Here is an 18,838-nt window from a genome sequence, read left to right on the forward strand (position 1 = left end):
TTAAGGAGAAATACCATCCAAGTAATTGAAATTTTTAAATCCTTACCTAACTCCGATCGATCAGGAATCAGCATTTCCATATCACGGTACCATGCCGACACGTGAACAAATTCGCGGGCATGAGGGGAAATGTTGCATTGTAAAAATGCAGTACTACCGAGAACTACATCAGTTTTCTCTACTATTATTTCATATGGTTGTCGTACGACTATTTAAAACAATAAAATAATCAATATAATTTGAATTGCAGCTAACATCATTATGATCTTACTCGCACGAACTCTTACATCTTTGCTAATCAAAATGTAGTGAAGGTAAGAAACTCTACAGCGGTAAGTGGTGTCATGCACTTCAGTACGAAATAAGTGACCAGCGAATGGTGGAAAGTACAAGGTACCATTCGGAAGGGTTTGTCTGTAAATAAATATAAATCATTTAGAAAACTACTTAAATACCTGATCATCACACTTTGCATTTTTTTTTTTTATTGAAATCAGTAAAAAAAAATCACGGAAATCGATCTGTAAAATTAAAATTCCAAACCGTTCGATAAAAGTAAATTTTTTTTTTTGATGGATTATTCGTAAAATTACCGAAATGACTTTAAATGCAAAAAATACAGACCCATTTGTAATACTGAAAAATCTGTAACCGAAGTTGTTCCTACGAATGATTTCATTCAGGGTTAAGTACATCAGCAGTAAACGAGACCGATGTAGCAGCAGCAGCCATTCGGTTGTTCAGAGGGAGTGGCGAAAGCATCGGAATTTGGTGCCATTGGGGGATGGCAGGAAAGTTCTGTCCGTTGTTTTACAGCACCCTTCTGTGGCCAGGTTGATTCTAAGTAGAAGCTTTTTTTGCAGATCGCAATATATTCCTCTTTTCGGGCTCGTCTCGCTGGTTGTTGTCCCACAATTGGCACATTTGAGATCTGCGTCCTCAATTAACTCGCAGGTATCAGGTGCGTGCTGTTCGCCACAATTTGTCGCAGCGGTAGTCAATGTGGTAGTTTTCCGTTCCATGCCCGAATAGCAAGCACTTCGCGCATTGGGTGTCACGGTTGACGGGTTTGTACCGTTCACATATCACCACGATGTTGAACAGCACCCGAATATTCTGCAGATCCTTGATACACGTTGAATTCTTCTCCAGGTGGACCAGATACAGCTTGTTACGGTACTTGCGAGTGGCGTCAGGTCGATTCATCGTTTAAATCTGGATCGGCTTGAGTCCGTTCTCCTTCAACTTCTTAGATAGTAACTCAAGTTAATTTGGGAATAAGTATAGGAAAAGTAATCTCTATGCTTTCATCGTCCTAGCCTTTTACTCTAATGATAAACTTGTTATCTGTACCCAACGGAAATTTTCTTACTTTGCTGAATGTGTCGGGTTCCATGTCGGGGAGGTCACGCAGGCTTTTCGGCCTCAAGGTCATGGGAGAAATAATCCACATTTTGTTTTGTGAAACTTGTCGTAATCATCGGGTGAATAGTAACAATAACAACTCAATCATAAGTGGTGTGATGCAGAGGTGCTAAGTGTACATTTTCACATTTAGATGTCACCACTAAATCGTATGGGGAAACTGATTGTATGATAAAAGGTCGAAGGTACAATAGGTAGAATGGACAAAAGATTGATTGATGAGAAGGGGAACAAAAGGTCGAATGATGAGAAGGGGGACAAAAAGTCGAATGGACAAAAGGTCGAATGAATAAACGTTCGAATGGATAAAACGTCGGATGGACAAAAGGGCGAATGGACAAAAGGGCGAATGGACAAAAAATCGTATGGACAAAAGATCGTGTGAAGCCCACTTTACCAGATAGTAAATAGTGGAACGAATACCTATCAGATTTAAGGACACCGTTTTGTTGAATATTTAATAACTAATCATCAAAATCGATTATTTTTATATTATAAATGAAAGTTATAGGTTATATTAAAGAGGGTGCAGTGATTAAAAGGAGAAATAAAATTGATAATACAATTATAACTTACATTGTTAGTGTAACTACGCATGGGGATAACAAAAAAGCTATTTAATCTGGAATAATCTTAGAAACCGTTCACTTCTACATCAGCTTGTAAAAAACATAATAAAGTCGTTCCAATACTGTTCCGAAAAATTCAACCAGAGGTTATAAGAAAGAACGAGCAGAGATGAAAAGAAGGAAAAACAAGAATAATAGAATCAAAATACCCAGTCTCATAAACCATTAAAATATTATAATTGGAAAGAACTGTGCTTGTTTGTAAGAAAGTTAATTTTCTTCAATTTGCTTAGATATTTAATAGATAGCATTATTATATTGCTTTCCTTTTTTATACCCTTCGACCTATTGTCCATTCGATCTTTTGCCTCTCTTTGGACCATTTGACCATTTGTCCATTCGATCTTTTGTCTACCTTCTAATTAATCGAACGTTAGTCCATTCGACCTTTTGTAGCTCTTTGGATCATTCAACCTTTTGTCACCATTCAATGTTCAGCCCATTCAAATTTTTTGTTCCTCTTTGGGCCATTCAACCTTTTGTCCCTCTTTGGGCCATTCAACTTTTTGTCCTTCTTTGAACCATTTGGCCTTTTGTCCATTCGACCTTTAGCCCATTCAATATTTTGTCCATTAGACCTTTTGTCCATTCGACTTTTTGTACCTTCGATCTTTTGTATTTTAGTCCATTCGTTATTCAACGTTTTGTCATTCGACGTTTTGTCATTCGACAAAACACAACCATAACCGGGAAACTATGTCACGAAATTTTTCCCCATAACATCTTCATGACATTTACTACCTGGGTGATGTGAGGGGCTCGATGGCCTTAGAGCAACCGTTTTTGCTTACTTAGCAGAACATCATGGCGTAGATCTCAAGCCACTTCACATGCATGATTCGTTATATGCATTTTTTCCTTACATGAGTACATCACTTGAATGCATCGTACCGTTTGCCAAAACGAACCTTGCTGCTAACCCAACCAAGTGATGTCTCGTGGAAGTGCAAAGGATTTCTCGGCTTCCAACAAATTGAGTATCACGTAAACATATTCCTATCCATTCCTTAATTGACCTGAATTCATACGTGGCCGGCGCTGGTATTGCCTATTATAAAGTTTTAGATCACCAGTTTTTACACATAGCTAGTTCCAAGTTGGTTTTTTGTGTAATTACAGGTGATCTGGCAATAAAGGAGTAGCAACCGTGGCCGGTCAATCAAACTCTCTTTTTTCACTATCTTCAATAGTTTATAGTCAACAAGTACCATCATTTTGGAATACAAGATGGAAAATTCTGGATTTCTTTGATTGCTTCGAATACTTGGTTACTTTGAACGGGGAGGACAAATCTGTTAAAACCGGTTCAATAGCAAAATTTTCCATTTATATGACAAGGTAAAAAAATTGTTTGTAACTTTTTTCGTTATGCGCGTATTTCTGTAAATTTTGAGCAGTTAAAAAAATAATGTGTTCACTACATATTAAAAAAAAATCCAACATATCTGGTTGTACACACAGAATACTTGGTTGGAATATTTGGTTTATTTTACACATAATATAAAGTATAACAGTTTGAAAAAGGACAGCCATATGAGAAGTGATTTACTTAAATTGCTCAAACTTTATAAATTCTTAAGTAAACAAGCCACAAACTATACCGATTAACCGATCATTAATGTTGGTGAACATGTTGAAAAGTAACAGTATTTTCAACATTTTTTTTTTTCGTGAGACGAACCAACTAAGGGACGAAGAAAGAGAATTTTTATGGAGCGATAAAAAAAAGTCACGATGTACTGATACCATTATCTATAAGAACTCCCAAAAATATTTTCAATAACATATACTTTACCTTAGGCCTGCGACATTTTTCGCAACTGTTCCATCTCTCAAAATCCATGCTATTTGCACTTGTGAAGAACCGTATATTGAGCATGATAGCTGAGAGTTTCCTGAATCGTTACTAAATATCAAATTGGACGGCAATTGTTGCAAAAATTGAGGAACATGCACATTCGTAGCAACAATCTCTCGACCAACCGACGCATGAGAAATGAATTGTGTTGGTAATATTCCTGAAAATAAGATAAATAATCAACGTTATTAAGACAGCTAATAAGGTATTGATTTTTTATTTTTTTATCCTTTGGTTTGTATTTTCCGTCGATCTTGTTTTCCGTGCTGAGCACCAATGCTACCGACGTGCCAGGAAGGCAGCTCCCACACCTGGACCCTACCTATCGACCCATCAACTCATGAACCGGGGACCAACGGCTTTACGGCGTGATCAGAGATGTTATGCCTTAGAACATCCCGGCGGCGCCGACTGGGATTGAACCCAGGCCTGCTGGGGTGAGAGGTAATCACGCTTACCACTACACCACCGGCGCCGTTGAGGTATTGAATGATTGAGTAAATTCTCATCAATCAATTGAACACAGCATAGCCGTATCCAGAAGGGGCAGGGGAGGGGAACAATGCCCCCCTTAACTCAGCCACAAAATGTATCTGTTTAGAGTTCAAGTATCTAGAAAAAAGTTTAAATGTTAAATTGAACTAGCCTTTGTCATTTTTGTTTTAATTGTATAACTTCCACATATGTTTGAGTTTCCTAAGGGCCTGTTCATAAACTACGTAAACAGTTTTTTTGGGATTCTTGGCCCCCTCCCTCTCCCTGCGTAGACAATTATCCATACAAAATTTTTTAAATTTGTATGGGCCGTGGATAATTGTCAACCCCCCCCCCCCCCTAAACTGTCTACGTAGTTTATGAACAGCCCCTAATCAGATTGAAGTAATATTAATAATTTCAGTGAACTCGAAAAAAAGCAACAATTATTTTATTGCTTGATAATTATAGACTACGCAAATCTTCATGCTTCTTGATTTTTCTTGAAAGACTGAGAATTATTATTCAGATTTTAACATTTTAAAATATTTTGTTCTTTAAATCCCATTTGTAACATTATTTTTTTTTTTCACTTCCATGAAACTCCAATGACTCTTAAACTTCCCCAAGAATCTGACATATTGAAATATTTTCAAAGTTCTTATAATTAGCTTGTTTTTTAACAGTCTGGCACTTCAAAGATTGACAACGCTGACTAGGAATCTAAAAAAAAAATGTTAGCTCGAGAGATAATTTCAATGAATTCTTAATAAATCATAGGGTATTTTAAGGAGAACCCTTGCAACATTCTAAGAAGAATTCTAACAAACTTCTGAAGAAATTTTCAAAAGTGTTCTGAGGAACGTTTCAAGAATATTATTAGCAAACTTCAATAGCAGGTCGGAGGTGAATTTCAAAAGGTTTCTGGAAAATGCTTATGGGTAAATCTGAAGAAATTACCAAAGGAACTGTAATGAATATACATAGAATAAACTGAAGTGCGACGTTTCATGAGAATACCAACAATACTGCAGAGTAAATTTCAAAAAAATTCAGCAGAAGTTGAAAATTTGAAGGGAATTCCAATTAGAATACAAATTGTTTTCAGTGTGTCAGAAATTTTACTTGTGAATAAATATTTTTCAAATCATCACAATAGGGTGGAAAACAAAATAAAATTGTCGATTTTTACAACTTTTGTGTTAAACTTTATTCCAGGATGATCTTAAAACAATTATAAGTGCAAATTATTTTTTATCTAACTTCAAACCCATACCTTAAGAAAAATCTAAAATAAAATATTTCTCACAAATGTTCAAGTTATTTCAAATGATGATTACTGAAAAACTATTACCGAATAAAATGGTAGATGACTACCAAGACTAAGTTTTCAATCATAGTTTTGTAAGTTTTTAGAGAAAAATAGAGGAGATGAGATGAGGAATTGGGAATAAATTTAAGAATGGAACGAAACAATTTAATGGAGGATTAAGTTAGACGCCGATTAGCTGAACACCATTATATCGAACGCTATTATACCATATGGATTACTAGGTCGATCCTCATTTAACCGAAACTGAATTTTCAGTCATACTTTAGTGTTATCGGTATTTTATGAATTTGTACAACATTTTTATAAATAATTTATTCAGAGTGCCAGAACCTTTCAAAACTCTCTCAACTTTCAACTCTGTCTTCAAGTTTCAAGTTTTTTCTAGTCGTATTGAAATTAAGTTAGGTTAAGACTTAAATACAATCCTCTGAATTTCCACTCCCGGATCTTTTTAATTTCCCTAGAAACCACTAACAACATTTTTTAACAAATTTTTTTTTAAACCAAGACTATAAGTTCATAATCTTGCAATAATAGACCTTTTAATGTTGTCCATATAATCAGCTCTTAACGATTAGCGTTTAAAAAATGTTGCATTATTTTGTGTCGGAGTCAAAGCAAAGCAAAATGATGAGACACCTTTAGTATCCCTAATTTATTAAAATTATCAATAAACGTATAATAATAAAGATGTTGTGCTTTTTTTTTGTATAAAGAGTATTTTAAAATTGTTTTATTTGGTGAACGTTCAATTCTTTAAGATTTCTTATTTTATCAAAGACATTCCCAATTCATCATCTCATCTCCTCTATTTATGTTTAACCACTGACAAAAATATGTTGAAAGCTTAGTTTTGGTAGAGATCTACAATTTTATTCGATAACTGTTTTTCAATAATCATCATGAACTTGAACATTTGTTAGAAACATTTTATTTTAGATTTTTCTTAAGGTATGGGTTTGGAGTTAGATAAAAAACAATTGGCACTTATGATTGTTTTAAAACCATCCTTGAATAAAGTTTAACACAAAAGTCGCAACAATCGACAGTTTTATTTAGTTTTCCACCCAATTGCGATGGTTTGAAAAATATTTATTCACAAGTAAAATTTCTGATACACTAAAAACAATTTCGATTCAAATTGGATTTCTCTTCAAAATTTCACCATCTTAGAAATTCACTCTACAGTATTGTTGGTATTCTCATGAAACGTCGTACTTCAGTAAATTCTATGAATAAAATACTCTTGTTATATTCATTACAGTTTATTTGGTAATTTCTGCAGATTTACCTAAAAGCATTTTTCAGAAACCTTTTGAAATTCACCTCTGACCTGCTATTGAAGTTTGCTAATAATTTTCTTGAAACCTTCTTCAGAACACTCCTGAAAATTTCTTCAGAAGTTTGTTAAAATTCTTCTTAGAATGTTGTAAGGGTTAGCATAGCATAGCATACGCGATTGCTCAAATCGTGGGTGGCTATACATATAATGGTCAACCAATATATTTAGCCGGCGCCGATGGTGTAGTGGTAAGCGTGACTGCTTTCTAACACCTAGATGGGTCTGGGTTCAATACCAGCCGAGGTCGGTGGGATTTTTCTGAGGCATAAAAATCTCTGGTCACGTCTTCCTTCGGAAGGGAAGTAAAGCCGTTGGTCCCGGTCCATGTGTGTTGAATGGGTGCGATATCCTACGCAGGTGTAGAAGCTGCCTTCCTGCACATTCGATTGCCGTCAATGGATGGCAATCGATGTCCGTCGTTGATTGGTACTAGATTGCGGAACAGAGACCGACGTTAAATAGAGGAAAAATAAAAAAAAAACAAAATATTTTGCAGAAAATATCGTGTGTTGCCTTGAAAAAACACTTGGGATTAGCGGCTATTCCCACACATCAAACTTTTCAAAACAAGCATCGCATTATACATCTAGCCACATCCTTACAATCGCAGTGAATAGGAAGGAAAATTAATCCAACATTTACTTAAGAAGGTGCAGGGAACCCATACTTCATAGATGTCTCGCGAGGGAACATTTGTGTTAATGGGGAGTGGAATATATTTAGGAATCTCTAATCGGCCATATAAAGTAAAGATTATGTGAAAATGGAAATACAATTAAATAAATACAAAAGGAAAGATCCCACCAAAATTAACTACAATAATCCTGTATTTCAATGTTTTCGAAGTTGTTCCATGTATCATTCATGCCACTACTCTCCAGCACGCGTTTTCTTTTTACACCGAAGCGTTGATGCGATTAAGAGGAAGTTCACCACCCCGAAAACATTTTTTTTTTCTCGGCACGTTTTCATTTTTCCCAAAATCCTGGGAAAATTCATCAAAAATCAAAAAAAAAACCGAAAATCCACATGCAAAAGCACTTTTTGGTCTCTCAGCAAAACCAAAAGGTCCATGATTTGTGATTTTTTGAGTTCAACTTTATGCCAAGGTGACCATCATGGAACTATTAGAAAACCCAGCACCTCCGACCAGTGATGCCGCATTTTTTTTTTAATTTCAATCTGTATTTTTAACGCAAAAAATCTTTCTAATCTGTATCTGATAAACAAAAATCTATAAACTAATCTGTATAATTTCTCAGTGTGGATTTGCCTTAAGGGGGTATTCCCGATCTTTTTTTTCAAAAAATCAAATTTTTTTTTCACGTTTTTTTGTACTTTAGACTATATACTTTCATCCCCCCAAGCCGTTTTCCGATCAGCGAATTCGGTGTCCAGGCATAGCTGACTAATGGTAAGAACCCCCAAATGGTTTTAACTAAAGTCAAAACTTTAAACGCGTTTTTCTCGAAACCACATTTTTTTTATCGGGCGAAGATTTTTCTCAGAAACTATAAGAGATATTGACTTAAATCTTTGCGCATTTTGTTCCTTATTAAATTCTTTGGAGCTTCTCCCACTTTCAGCCAAAAATATTAACATTTAACATTGTTTGAAGCACCTTAAAGCTGCAAAAAAGCGGGCTAAAAATCGCCTGTTTTTTCATATGGCCGCCATTTTGTTAATTTGCTAGATTTTTTGCTGCCAACGGGAGAAGCTCCAGAGAATCTTATGCAGATTATTATTTCATCACGAAATCTGTTTCAGATGAAGCCGTTCCAGAGAAAAGTCTTCGCCCGTCCAGGCGTTTGCGGCGAACAGGGGTCTGTTTGCCGCCATTTTGTGACGTCAATAATGTCTTTTTTATGTCGAAAAAAAATTATTTGTAAACTTTAATGTTAAATAAACAAGAATCCCAAAGAGTTAGGCGCATTACTATTCATTTTCCTTGAAAAAAAAAACAATTGAAAAACAGGCCGAAAAAAGGCAAAAGATTGGGAATACCCCCTTAATTCACATTGAGTTCAGACGTAGTTCAGAAACAGTTTGTTCAATGTTTAGAATCTTGAAAAATTACTAAAGTTTGCTTTCTGAAGAATTTGTCTTATTTTTTTAAATCACGAAATCCTACAACCTTGATTTTTTAAGTGATTTGTATCTTTTCTACAAGTCTGAAAATACAAAACATTAAGTTCCAGCAGTAGTGAGAAATAAATCTGGTTCTGACTGAAAATTTCCTGGGTTTTCTCAAATGGCTTGTTTACCGATTTCACAAAAATATAGTTAATTAAATATCGTATATGTCACCATGCGACTTGGGTAATTGAACAAAAATAAAGGGAAACTAATATCCCTTCCAACGAGAAATCAGAACATCTTAACATCAGAAGTCCATTCAAAAGATTCCAAGTCAAGTCGAAGATAATTCAATCATATTTTATTTAGTGAAAAATTTGTTTCGGATTTGATCCTCATATATTGAATTCAAGGTGTTAAAAATTAAGAAATGATTATTTGTCAGAAATATTATATATAAAAATATTTTAATAAATATTCTCTTTATTTGAAAAATTTGTATATTTTAAAAAATCTGTATGCTTTCCAAAAATCTGTATATTTTCCAAAAATCTGTAATCTGTATGTAAGATATATGTATAAAAATATTGAAAAAAAATCTGTATGGTTACAGATAAATCTGTATATGTGGCATCACTCGAGCGGTTCGGCTCACAAACACAGAAAAAAATGAAAAGAAAATACGACACTCATAAAATCATATAACGCGTAAATAGACTGAAATTAAAAACTAACACTCGTGATGCCTCAAATTTCTGGTCCGGGAGCACAAGCGAAGAAAAAAAAACAACGCAGATAGCGACATCTCTTCTGATGCTTGGAAACATGATGAAACACGTTTTCTTTCTCGATTCTAAAACTTCTCAATAAGCGAGAATACCACCAATCACACACGTATAACCGTCCGGGAGGCGAGGACCAGCGCTAATCAGGCAAAATCAGCCAAAAACGCACGCACAAAACAGAGGGCAAACTTAAAACACAACCGTATCCGAAGGGATTCGAAACTGAACTCCCTTAGAATGTTGTAAGGCTTCTCCTTAAAATACCCTATGATTTATTAAGAACCCATTGAAATTATCTCTCGATCTAACATTTTTTTTTAGATTTCTAGTCAGCATTGTCAATCTTTGAAGTGCCAGACTAAACAAGCTAATTATAAGAACTTTGAAAATATTTCATTATGTCAGATTCTCGGGAAAGTTTTAGAGTGTAACAGATGGGGTAATCCCTGCCCAGCACTAATGAAACCCCCTCTACACTACCTCAGGGTTGGCATGCGCGCTCGAATATCACGGCCAACCCAAGTGCACAATTCTGGCCCAAAAAATTGCAGCAACTTGTTTATAACTGAAATAAGTCGTATATAAGTTTCCAAGACCAATTTATAACAAGGGTGCTACTAGGGAAGGAAACACTCAAATATCCAGCACACACAACACTTGTTTAGCTACAGGTACCTTTGCTTATCTCCTACCTCGTTTCGCCTAACGTTTCTTCTTGTTCTTCAGCGTGGGTCCGCTGTTGGTCCTTCCACAGAAACTCCTTCACCTTCCTCAGCTTCCTTCTGGGCACTTTTCACAGTCCAGTCGGTTCCTTTCCTTCGACTTTGAACCCTTGACTTGGTTCGCAAGCCGGTCGCGTACTTCGGTACTTTCCGCGACGGCTCTTCGATCTCTCTCTCTCTCTCTCTCTCTCTCTCTCTCTCTCTCTCTCTCTCTCTCTCTCCTCACTATACTCGTGGGTCTAACGGTCCATGGGCCGTTGGTTTGTATTCCTGGATACCTTCGTATCGGAAGATGCTCCGTGTCTAACCGCATGCCGAATGACGGACACTACAGGGTATGACCACGCCGTGGATGAATTTCCAGCGGTAAACTACGGGGTCCTGTGGACATAATGGGAAATCACGATGGCGGTTATTGGCGATCGAGAAGGTGTTTATCTCGAAGGGAATTTTACTTGGATGGTTCTGCACCTCACTCTCCTTCTTCACTTCTTTCACGTCCTCACGGTTCTTACTGAATTTCAAACTTGCTTGAACTTGCTTTACGAAGCCTCGCTGTTGAGTATCGCCAATCAAATGATTCTCAACGATGGCGGCTGACCTATTATTTCTCCTCCTTCCTCCTCTCCTCCTCGATGAGCCATCGTCCTTCCGCCCTATTTCGCCTCATCATGGCCCCATTATGCCACCGCCTAATGGCCTCCAAATCCAGTAAACAGTGCCATCTGGTAGTAGGTAGAGGATCTTCCTGTCGTTTAGTGGTGTGGCTGTGTACTGTCCAGTGGGTGATTTTTTTGACAATGGGTGGTGTTGGTAGCTTGTATTAAAACCTTTTCTTGGAATATTGTTATACATAAAATACGAAACACTAATCGCGACAATCTCACTAATCTCAGGCAGATAGACACACCACTGGTTACAAGAGTGATTGGAGTTTCATGGAAGAGAAAAAATCAAAATCTACTTTAGTTCGCCTTTTTGTCTATCTAAAATATTCATAAGTATTACAAGCGATCAAGAGTTAATGAACAATCAACACAGCATCCTATTACACTAGCAAACCCGCAATCTGATGCTATAATAATTTTAAGCAATGTCAGGAATGCTCATGCAATCACTGGAAAACTGTTCAAAAGACAGTTTTAACGTGTAAAATGCAGTGTCTTTTAAATTATGTAAGTGTTGTTGAACGCTCGGTTGAACGTTTGATATAACTAGGCATCGAATTGAAAACATTTATTCATTTGAAATATAATGAATTTTGTGAAGCACAAATTAATAAATGTGGGTAGGTGTTTTATATCAATTTTTCATGAAGATAACAAAACAAGTATTCAATTTGATGTAATGCTAAGGCAATAAAAACAAACCCGCAACAACACATTTTTGAAGAGCAAAATGCATGTGCATGTACAGCAAAATAAAAACAAAAAATGATCATGCTCAATCAACTCAGCAGGCAACATTGGTGTTTCTGGGGCGTTGAATAGGACACACAAATCATGGCTACTATGTCACACTGCAAAATACAGTGTTGCCTACAGAGCAGCTGCTTGATCATGTCATAAGTTTACCAATCTCTTAAATAATTAATAACTTTTTCCTGTCTCGTTTTACATAGAAACGATTTTCAGCAATGTTGTAGTTGAGAAAATTTTATATAAGAATGGCTATCGAACTGTTTCGCAGCTCAATATGGAAAAATACTAGAAGGCAATGAACAAAACGTTGAGATTTCCCATAGTAATTTACATGTAAACTTCAAATGGCTTGTGCGAAGTCTGTTTCTAACCAAATGAGTTGTAACTTTGGGAGGCTAATCAGGTCCCGATTTGAAACCATTTAAGCACTGTGGAGCGAAAAAGTCAAATTTTGCATCAGTCTATTGCCCACAATAGTCGCTCTCACTAGAGAATATTGGAGCTTTGTAAAAGCGTGTTAAAACAGTTTTTGACAATTCTTTCGACTGAAATTGTTAGAGCAGCTGGCAGCAAAAGATTGTAAGCAAACCAATACTGTATATGTGTGCGTTCCTTAGAGAAAAAGGCTATAGAAAGATGGTCGCTGCTTAGGTTGCCGAGAATACGTATATTCTCCTACCTAATTTTGTTTTAATTTTGCTGTACATTTGCTCTTCAAAAATATGTTGTTGCGGGTTTGTTTTGATTGTCTAAGCATAACATCAAATTGAATACTTGTTTTGTTATCAACAGGAAAAATGGACATCAAATTGAGTTTCAGTTTGTTCTCACTGATAGCAGAAATAGTTTTCAATGTGATGTCACCGGAAGATTTTTTGCTCTCGATTTTGATATTTTAACCGTTAAAACGACCAAAACGACAGCAGCTGAGTAATCATTATCAGCGAAATCACAACATCAAATTTAGTTTTCAATTTGATCTCAGACTTTGCTCGGGTAGCTGCAGCATGGACGTACGTACATACAACGAAGGATAATGACGACTCTTGGCGGGTGGCAACGGTTGAAATGTTTATTAAATTCATCAACTATATTAATACAAATGTTAATATCAGAATTGATTAGGTGCACTAGAATTCCTTCTGAAATAGAAGATATATTTTTTGCAAATTAATTTTTTTTTAAATTAACAATAAATAAATAAATAAATAAACTACATTAAATATAAAAAAAAAGTAATGCTTCACCTTTCATTTCAAAATTTGATCAAACCAATTCAGAGAAAATCAGTCATGAATAGAAGTGTGAATTTTGGAAAATGTTGTAAGTTTCAGAGAAGTTTAAGTTTTCAAAAGTTGTAAAATATATCAAACCAGTTACCTACTAACAAGATTTCAATCAATACCTTTCAAATGACTTATGAAGATCGAAAATCGGTCGTTAAATGGCAGAGATTCAATGTTTTATGTTCAACATTGACATACTTTTTGAAGGGTGAGCTCCAACTTATTTTTACAAATCCGTTTATAAAAGTTAGGTTAAGCGTGGGTTCTACTTAGAATGGTGGAAATTAGTTCAAAACCCTATATTTGGAAAACCGAATTTATAATGATGAGATAACTGAACAGATTATGAAACTATAGTTCCCACAGTCACCTTTACACATAGCGTGAGGTGATTTATTATAATTTTATGTTAAATTTTCATGTGTGAAACAGTGTAACATTGTGTTAATACTCTTTTTCTTTTATAAGACACCAAGCGGTGGAAACCAAGGAGATGTAAACAGATGAGGTCCAGAGAATTTGTAGTCTCTTTTGTTGCTTCTTCTTATTATTCGCATTTCAAGCTTATTGCTTAGCGCATATTAGCTTATTGCGTGCTCTCAACTTAGTGTTCTAAAATGCACTTTCACAGTTATTAATTGAGAGCTTTCGATGCCAATACCAATGCATGAATTTGTATATTGTGTGGCAAGCACAATGATACTCTATGCCCAGGAAAGTTGAGAAAATTTCCAAACCGAAAGATTCTCTCGAACGGACTGGGAATCGAACCCGCCGCCTTCGGCTGGGTAATACCGTGCCTTTACTGACTAGGCTATAAGGCTCCACTGTTTAAATGGTTGACGCAGTTTGACGTCAAACTCCGTTATCCATTCAAACAGCGAAGGAACAAAAGAGACGACAAATTCTCTGGGTCTCATCTGTTTACATCTCATTGGGTGGAAACTTCCATTCACAAATGAACACAATGAAGCACTCGAGGTTTGTGCTCCTCTCCAACGTTTTGTGTTAGGCTTTTCACATAATGATGTCGTTGGTGCAATTTTTTTCCTTCCATATTTCTTCCCCTTTCATATGTCTCAATTTATTATTCTTTGCATGATGGTATTTTTCAACGCACATGGTACTGCACAAGGCTGACTAATAGCACAAACATGCGTTTGATGCTTAAGGAAGGTGATTTAATGAAAGTAACCCGAGTGGGTGAAAATAACTAATGAATACCTAATTCTGATCTGATACCAAAATTTGGTATTGACCAGCATGACATAAGAGGTAAAATACCAAAGAATAATACCAAAAAATAACATGCATAATACTTTCTTAATAACAAAAATTGATATTTGGATACCAAAAAAATACCTGTGTGGTATTGTTTTGTTATTGCATTATCATAATTTGGTATTGAAATGGTATTGTGGGAACATTATTTTGGTATTATTTTTTTGTATTTTACCTCTTATGTCAGGCTCATCCATACCAATTTAAGGTATCGAGATATTCGTTCCTGCTCGGGAAGAAGTAATTTTTCACACTTTATAAAACGATGATCCAGTTTATGAGTGCATGCTTTGCTGTGTGTATTTTGTACTTGCACTCACCCGAAATGTTATGTAATTCAACGGAAATGCAGGAGTAAATAATGAGGGAGGTGAGGGTAAAAATGGGCAGATGCTTGTTTCGATGAAGAACGGTAAATATCACTGTTTTGATCATGCACCAATTGATATTTTATATCATGACAATGCAACATTCAGTGACAGCAGTGACGCAAAGATAAAATAAATGATAACATTTTATTTTTGGAATCAGGGTGATGTCTAGAGTCCGGAAATTAATATCTGACGCCATTTTGAAATCCAAGATGGTGGCTTCCAATTTCCAAAAAAAAAAAATGGGAAATACTGTCAAATACCCATAAATTTTAATCGGGGTGATGTCTAGAGACTGGAAATTGCTATCCGAGACCATTTTGAAATCCAAGATGATGGCTTCCAGTTACATAAAAAAATGGGAAATACTGTCAAATAACCATCAATATGGGTATTTTTGGAATTGGGTTGATGTATAGAGGCCATAAATTGATATCCGACGACATTTTGTTATTGCAAGATGGCGGTTTCCGGTTTCATAAAAAGTGGGAAATACTGTCGGAGTGATGTTCCGATCCTGTGGTCGGTGATGGTATCTGAGGCTTCTGTGGATGGCGCCTGTGCAGCTACTGCACCAAAATGCGTGTACTGCAAAGGAACTCCTCCTGATGATCTCTCATCGTGTCCGGTGTACAAACAACGCGGGCGAAACTACAACGCTCACTTAAGGAACGTTCCAGGCAGTCTTTGGCAGAAATGCTGAAGACAGCCTAGGCCATCGACCAATGACAAAAATCTCTTTTCTCTTTTGTCAGATTACGGAACTGACTCTGACTGAGGAGGGAACTTCTTTCAGTTTTCCGGACGGTTCTGCACGGAAACGAAAACGCATTCTTTCACGGAAAGTTGCAAATCAAGAACCTCAAGTCAACTTGCCCAAATGAAGGAATGGTGGAAAAAAGGAGACTTCTACTCCTCATGGATTCCGCAGAACTGACTATACCCAGGATTTTCCACCTCTCCCGGGGAAATCCAAAACCCCTGATGTCCTAGTTTTAAGAACAGAAGCCCCTTCTTCAGCTGGGTTCTCATTTGATAACATTGTGGACGGTATCCTCAAGTACCTCGATATTTCTGATCCTCTGAAAAACATTTTTCTGGCAATGCTTCCTACTGTAAAGACACTCTTGAAGCAATTGAAATTGAAGTGGCCCCTCCTTGCAGCAATCATTTCCTTCGATGGATAATTTTCCAAACGAGGTCGGGGATTTGATCACTGTTCTACAGTGGAATTGTCTTTTAATGGTTGTGATGCATTCGCTCTTTGTGAAAATTAAGGTATAGATCTTCATTTTTACGATTTTATGATTCGCGTGGAGGAGGGGTACTTTTGGGGATCAAAAAGTGCCATTCCTTCTATAGAGTGAATCATCCACAATTTCCAGGTATTGAAGTTGTCGCATCCGTTGTTACTCGAAAACAACTTTCTGATATATGTTCAGCACTTTCTGCTCCACGGTTGATTATGGGAGTTTTTAATTCCCATGGTACAGGCTGGGGAGAACTGTATGATGACAACCGTTCTATTTTGATATATGACCTCTGCGACAGCTTCAATATGACAATTCTTAACAATGGAGAAGTAACCCGTTTGGCCGGCCCATCCTCGAATGGAAGTAAATTAGACCTCACACGTTGCTCTCTTGATCGCATGTAATACTTATGAATATTTTAGGTGGATAAAAAGGCGAACTAAGAGGGTGACGCTTGAGCTTTTCCACATTTATATCGCTGTGAAGCAACTGTAAACTCCAGAGGAAATTTATATCTTTAACTGTAACCAGTTCAATTTTGTTTGCTGACCTGGTTAAAATGTCATATTTAACTATCTTAAAGATAAATCGTCCAGCTCAAACCTTTGTAGGGGTAAAAAGTCGGACCATCATCATCATCTTATAATGACCTCTATGGTACTACCGAGGTACAAAGAATTTCGAATGTTGAGTCGTTATAACAAATGTTCATCAAAATTATTAATAATTTCAGGCAGAAATCGTTGCAATCTTCAATAACAACGATTAATTCCCTTTATACTTAGATAAAATTAAGTTTTAGTTTTTAGTTTTAAGATGTCAATTGTTATGCTGACATGAAGGTATAGAAAACCTGTTTAAAATACTGAATTTCCACGGCAGGAACAATGTAAAAACACTTAGATAAAGCGCAATTCCCTACAAATTCGCAAATCGGTTTATTTTTGAATTTTTTTTTTTTTTTTTTTGATTTTGTAGAAAATTTGTGGAAACGTTCCTTATGACCAACAATGCCATTTTGCATCTTCATATCGCCATTTTGAATCCAGTCTTAGTTTTGAAAAGGACATAAAGAAAAATATTAAGCTTATCTTCAGAAAATTTTTACTCGAAAACTGTTTGTCCGATCGCTTTGGTGTCTTGGGCAGGTAATAGATGACACTATTTAAAAAAAATATGCACTATAAAAAAATTTACTCTTACTTACTTTTTTTATTTGTTGATATGTTTTAGAGGACAAAAAATGCCATCTATTGCACTATAGGTCATGTTGGAGAAATCATGGACAAAAAAGTGTATTTGAAAGAAAATAAATTGTTTTAAAACATACACATTCCGGATAATTTATATCATATCGATGAGCCATTTTCATTGTAAAATTTTCTGATCTGTCGAAAAAAAAATATTTTCAACACTGGACCACCACGAAATACATTTAAAATGGCCAAAAACTACCAACATTTTAAAAATATCTACATTCAAACCACTACATCTTGAAAATGGTGCGACTTAGCAAAATTTTACTTACGTGTCATTTTGGTATACTTTCATTATACAAAGTCAAAACAGTAATTGGACCAAATTTTGGAGATATTTTTTTTCCAAAAACTTGAGTTTTTTTTTAAATTACAAACTTTTGTCCATCATTTCTCCATCTTGACCTATAGTGCAATAGATGGCATTGTTTGTCCTCTAAAACATATCAATAAATAAGAAAATAAAAATTAAACCCTTTTTAAGAAAAAATTGTTTTGAAGACTTTATTTAATATTTAAAAAAAAAAGTTGGGTAAATTATTTAGGAGCGCATATTTTTTTTTCAAATAGTCTTATCTACTACCTGCAATATTGCCCAAGACACCAATCCGATCGGACAAACAGTTTTCTGAAGATAAGCTTGATATTTTTTTTCTATATGCCCTTTTCAAAACTAAGACTGGATTCAAAATGGTCATATGAAGATGCAAAATGACATGTCGGTCATTAGGAACGTTTCCGCAACTTTTCAACCAAATCAAAAAAATATAAAAATAAACCGATTTGCGAAATCGTAGGGAATTGCTCTATAGGGGAAATGGCTCTAATGTTGGACTATGGATCTAAGATGGGGCCCATCGCTAAAAATCTGCTATTTATCAATTTTATCTAGATTAACGCATCATTGCCATGGATATTTTGGTCGCTATTGAACATTTTGTCGATTGCTGAATTTATGGATGGGCCCAAATTAGGGGCATTTAGGCCGAAATTACATCCATTTCCCCTATATCATAACAATTAAGGCTAATAAGTTACTGTAGCAGCTGGCGTACCTAGATTAAAATGAAATGTAATTTATTTTAAATTTGGAACGAATAAACCAAAAGCAGTAGTTAGTGGAATTACTTTACAACCGTTGTCTGCGTCGGAGTTAGAGGTTATTGCGTACTTCTAGCTCTAGACATCACCCCGATTCCATAAATATCCATATTGATGGGTATTTGACAGTATTTTCCACTTTCTATGAAACCGGAAGCCGCTATCTTAGATTTATAATTGGCGTCAGATATCAATATCCGGACTCTAGACATCCCCCTGATTCCA

At 35.8% G+C, this 18,838-nt stretch overlaps 1 protein-coding gene across 1 annotated transcript in view; it reads right to left on the bottom strand.

Annotated features, from left to right (window-relative positions):
• Dscam3 (Down syndrome cell adhesion molecule 3) overlaps positions 1–18,838 on the bottom strand; it is a 138,252-nt gene that overhangs the window by 108,182 nt on the left and 11,232 nt on the right. The window contains exons 3-5 of the mRNA XM_065221604.1: positions 3,850–4,072; positions 272–414; positions 47–208 (exon numbers count right to left, since the gene is read on the bottom strand). Coding sequence (XP_065077676.1) covers positions 47–208; positions 272–414; positions 3,850–4,072 — 528 coding nt within the window. The remainder of the gene's footprint in view (positions 1–46; positions 209–271; positions 415–3,849; positions 4,073–18,838) is intronic.

The sequence above is a fragment of the Ochlerotatus camptorhynchus genome, unplaced genomic scaffold (assembly GCF_037179485.1).
Source record: "Ochlerotatus camptorhynchus isolate MF236.1 unplaced genomic scaffold, CSIRO-AGI_Acam_v1.1 ptg000145l, whole genome shotgun sequence".
In the NCBI taxonomy this organism is placed as follows: domain Eukaryota; kingdom Metazoa; phylum Arthropoda; class Insecta; order Diptera; family Culicidae; genus Ochlerotatus; species Ochlerotatus camptorhynchus.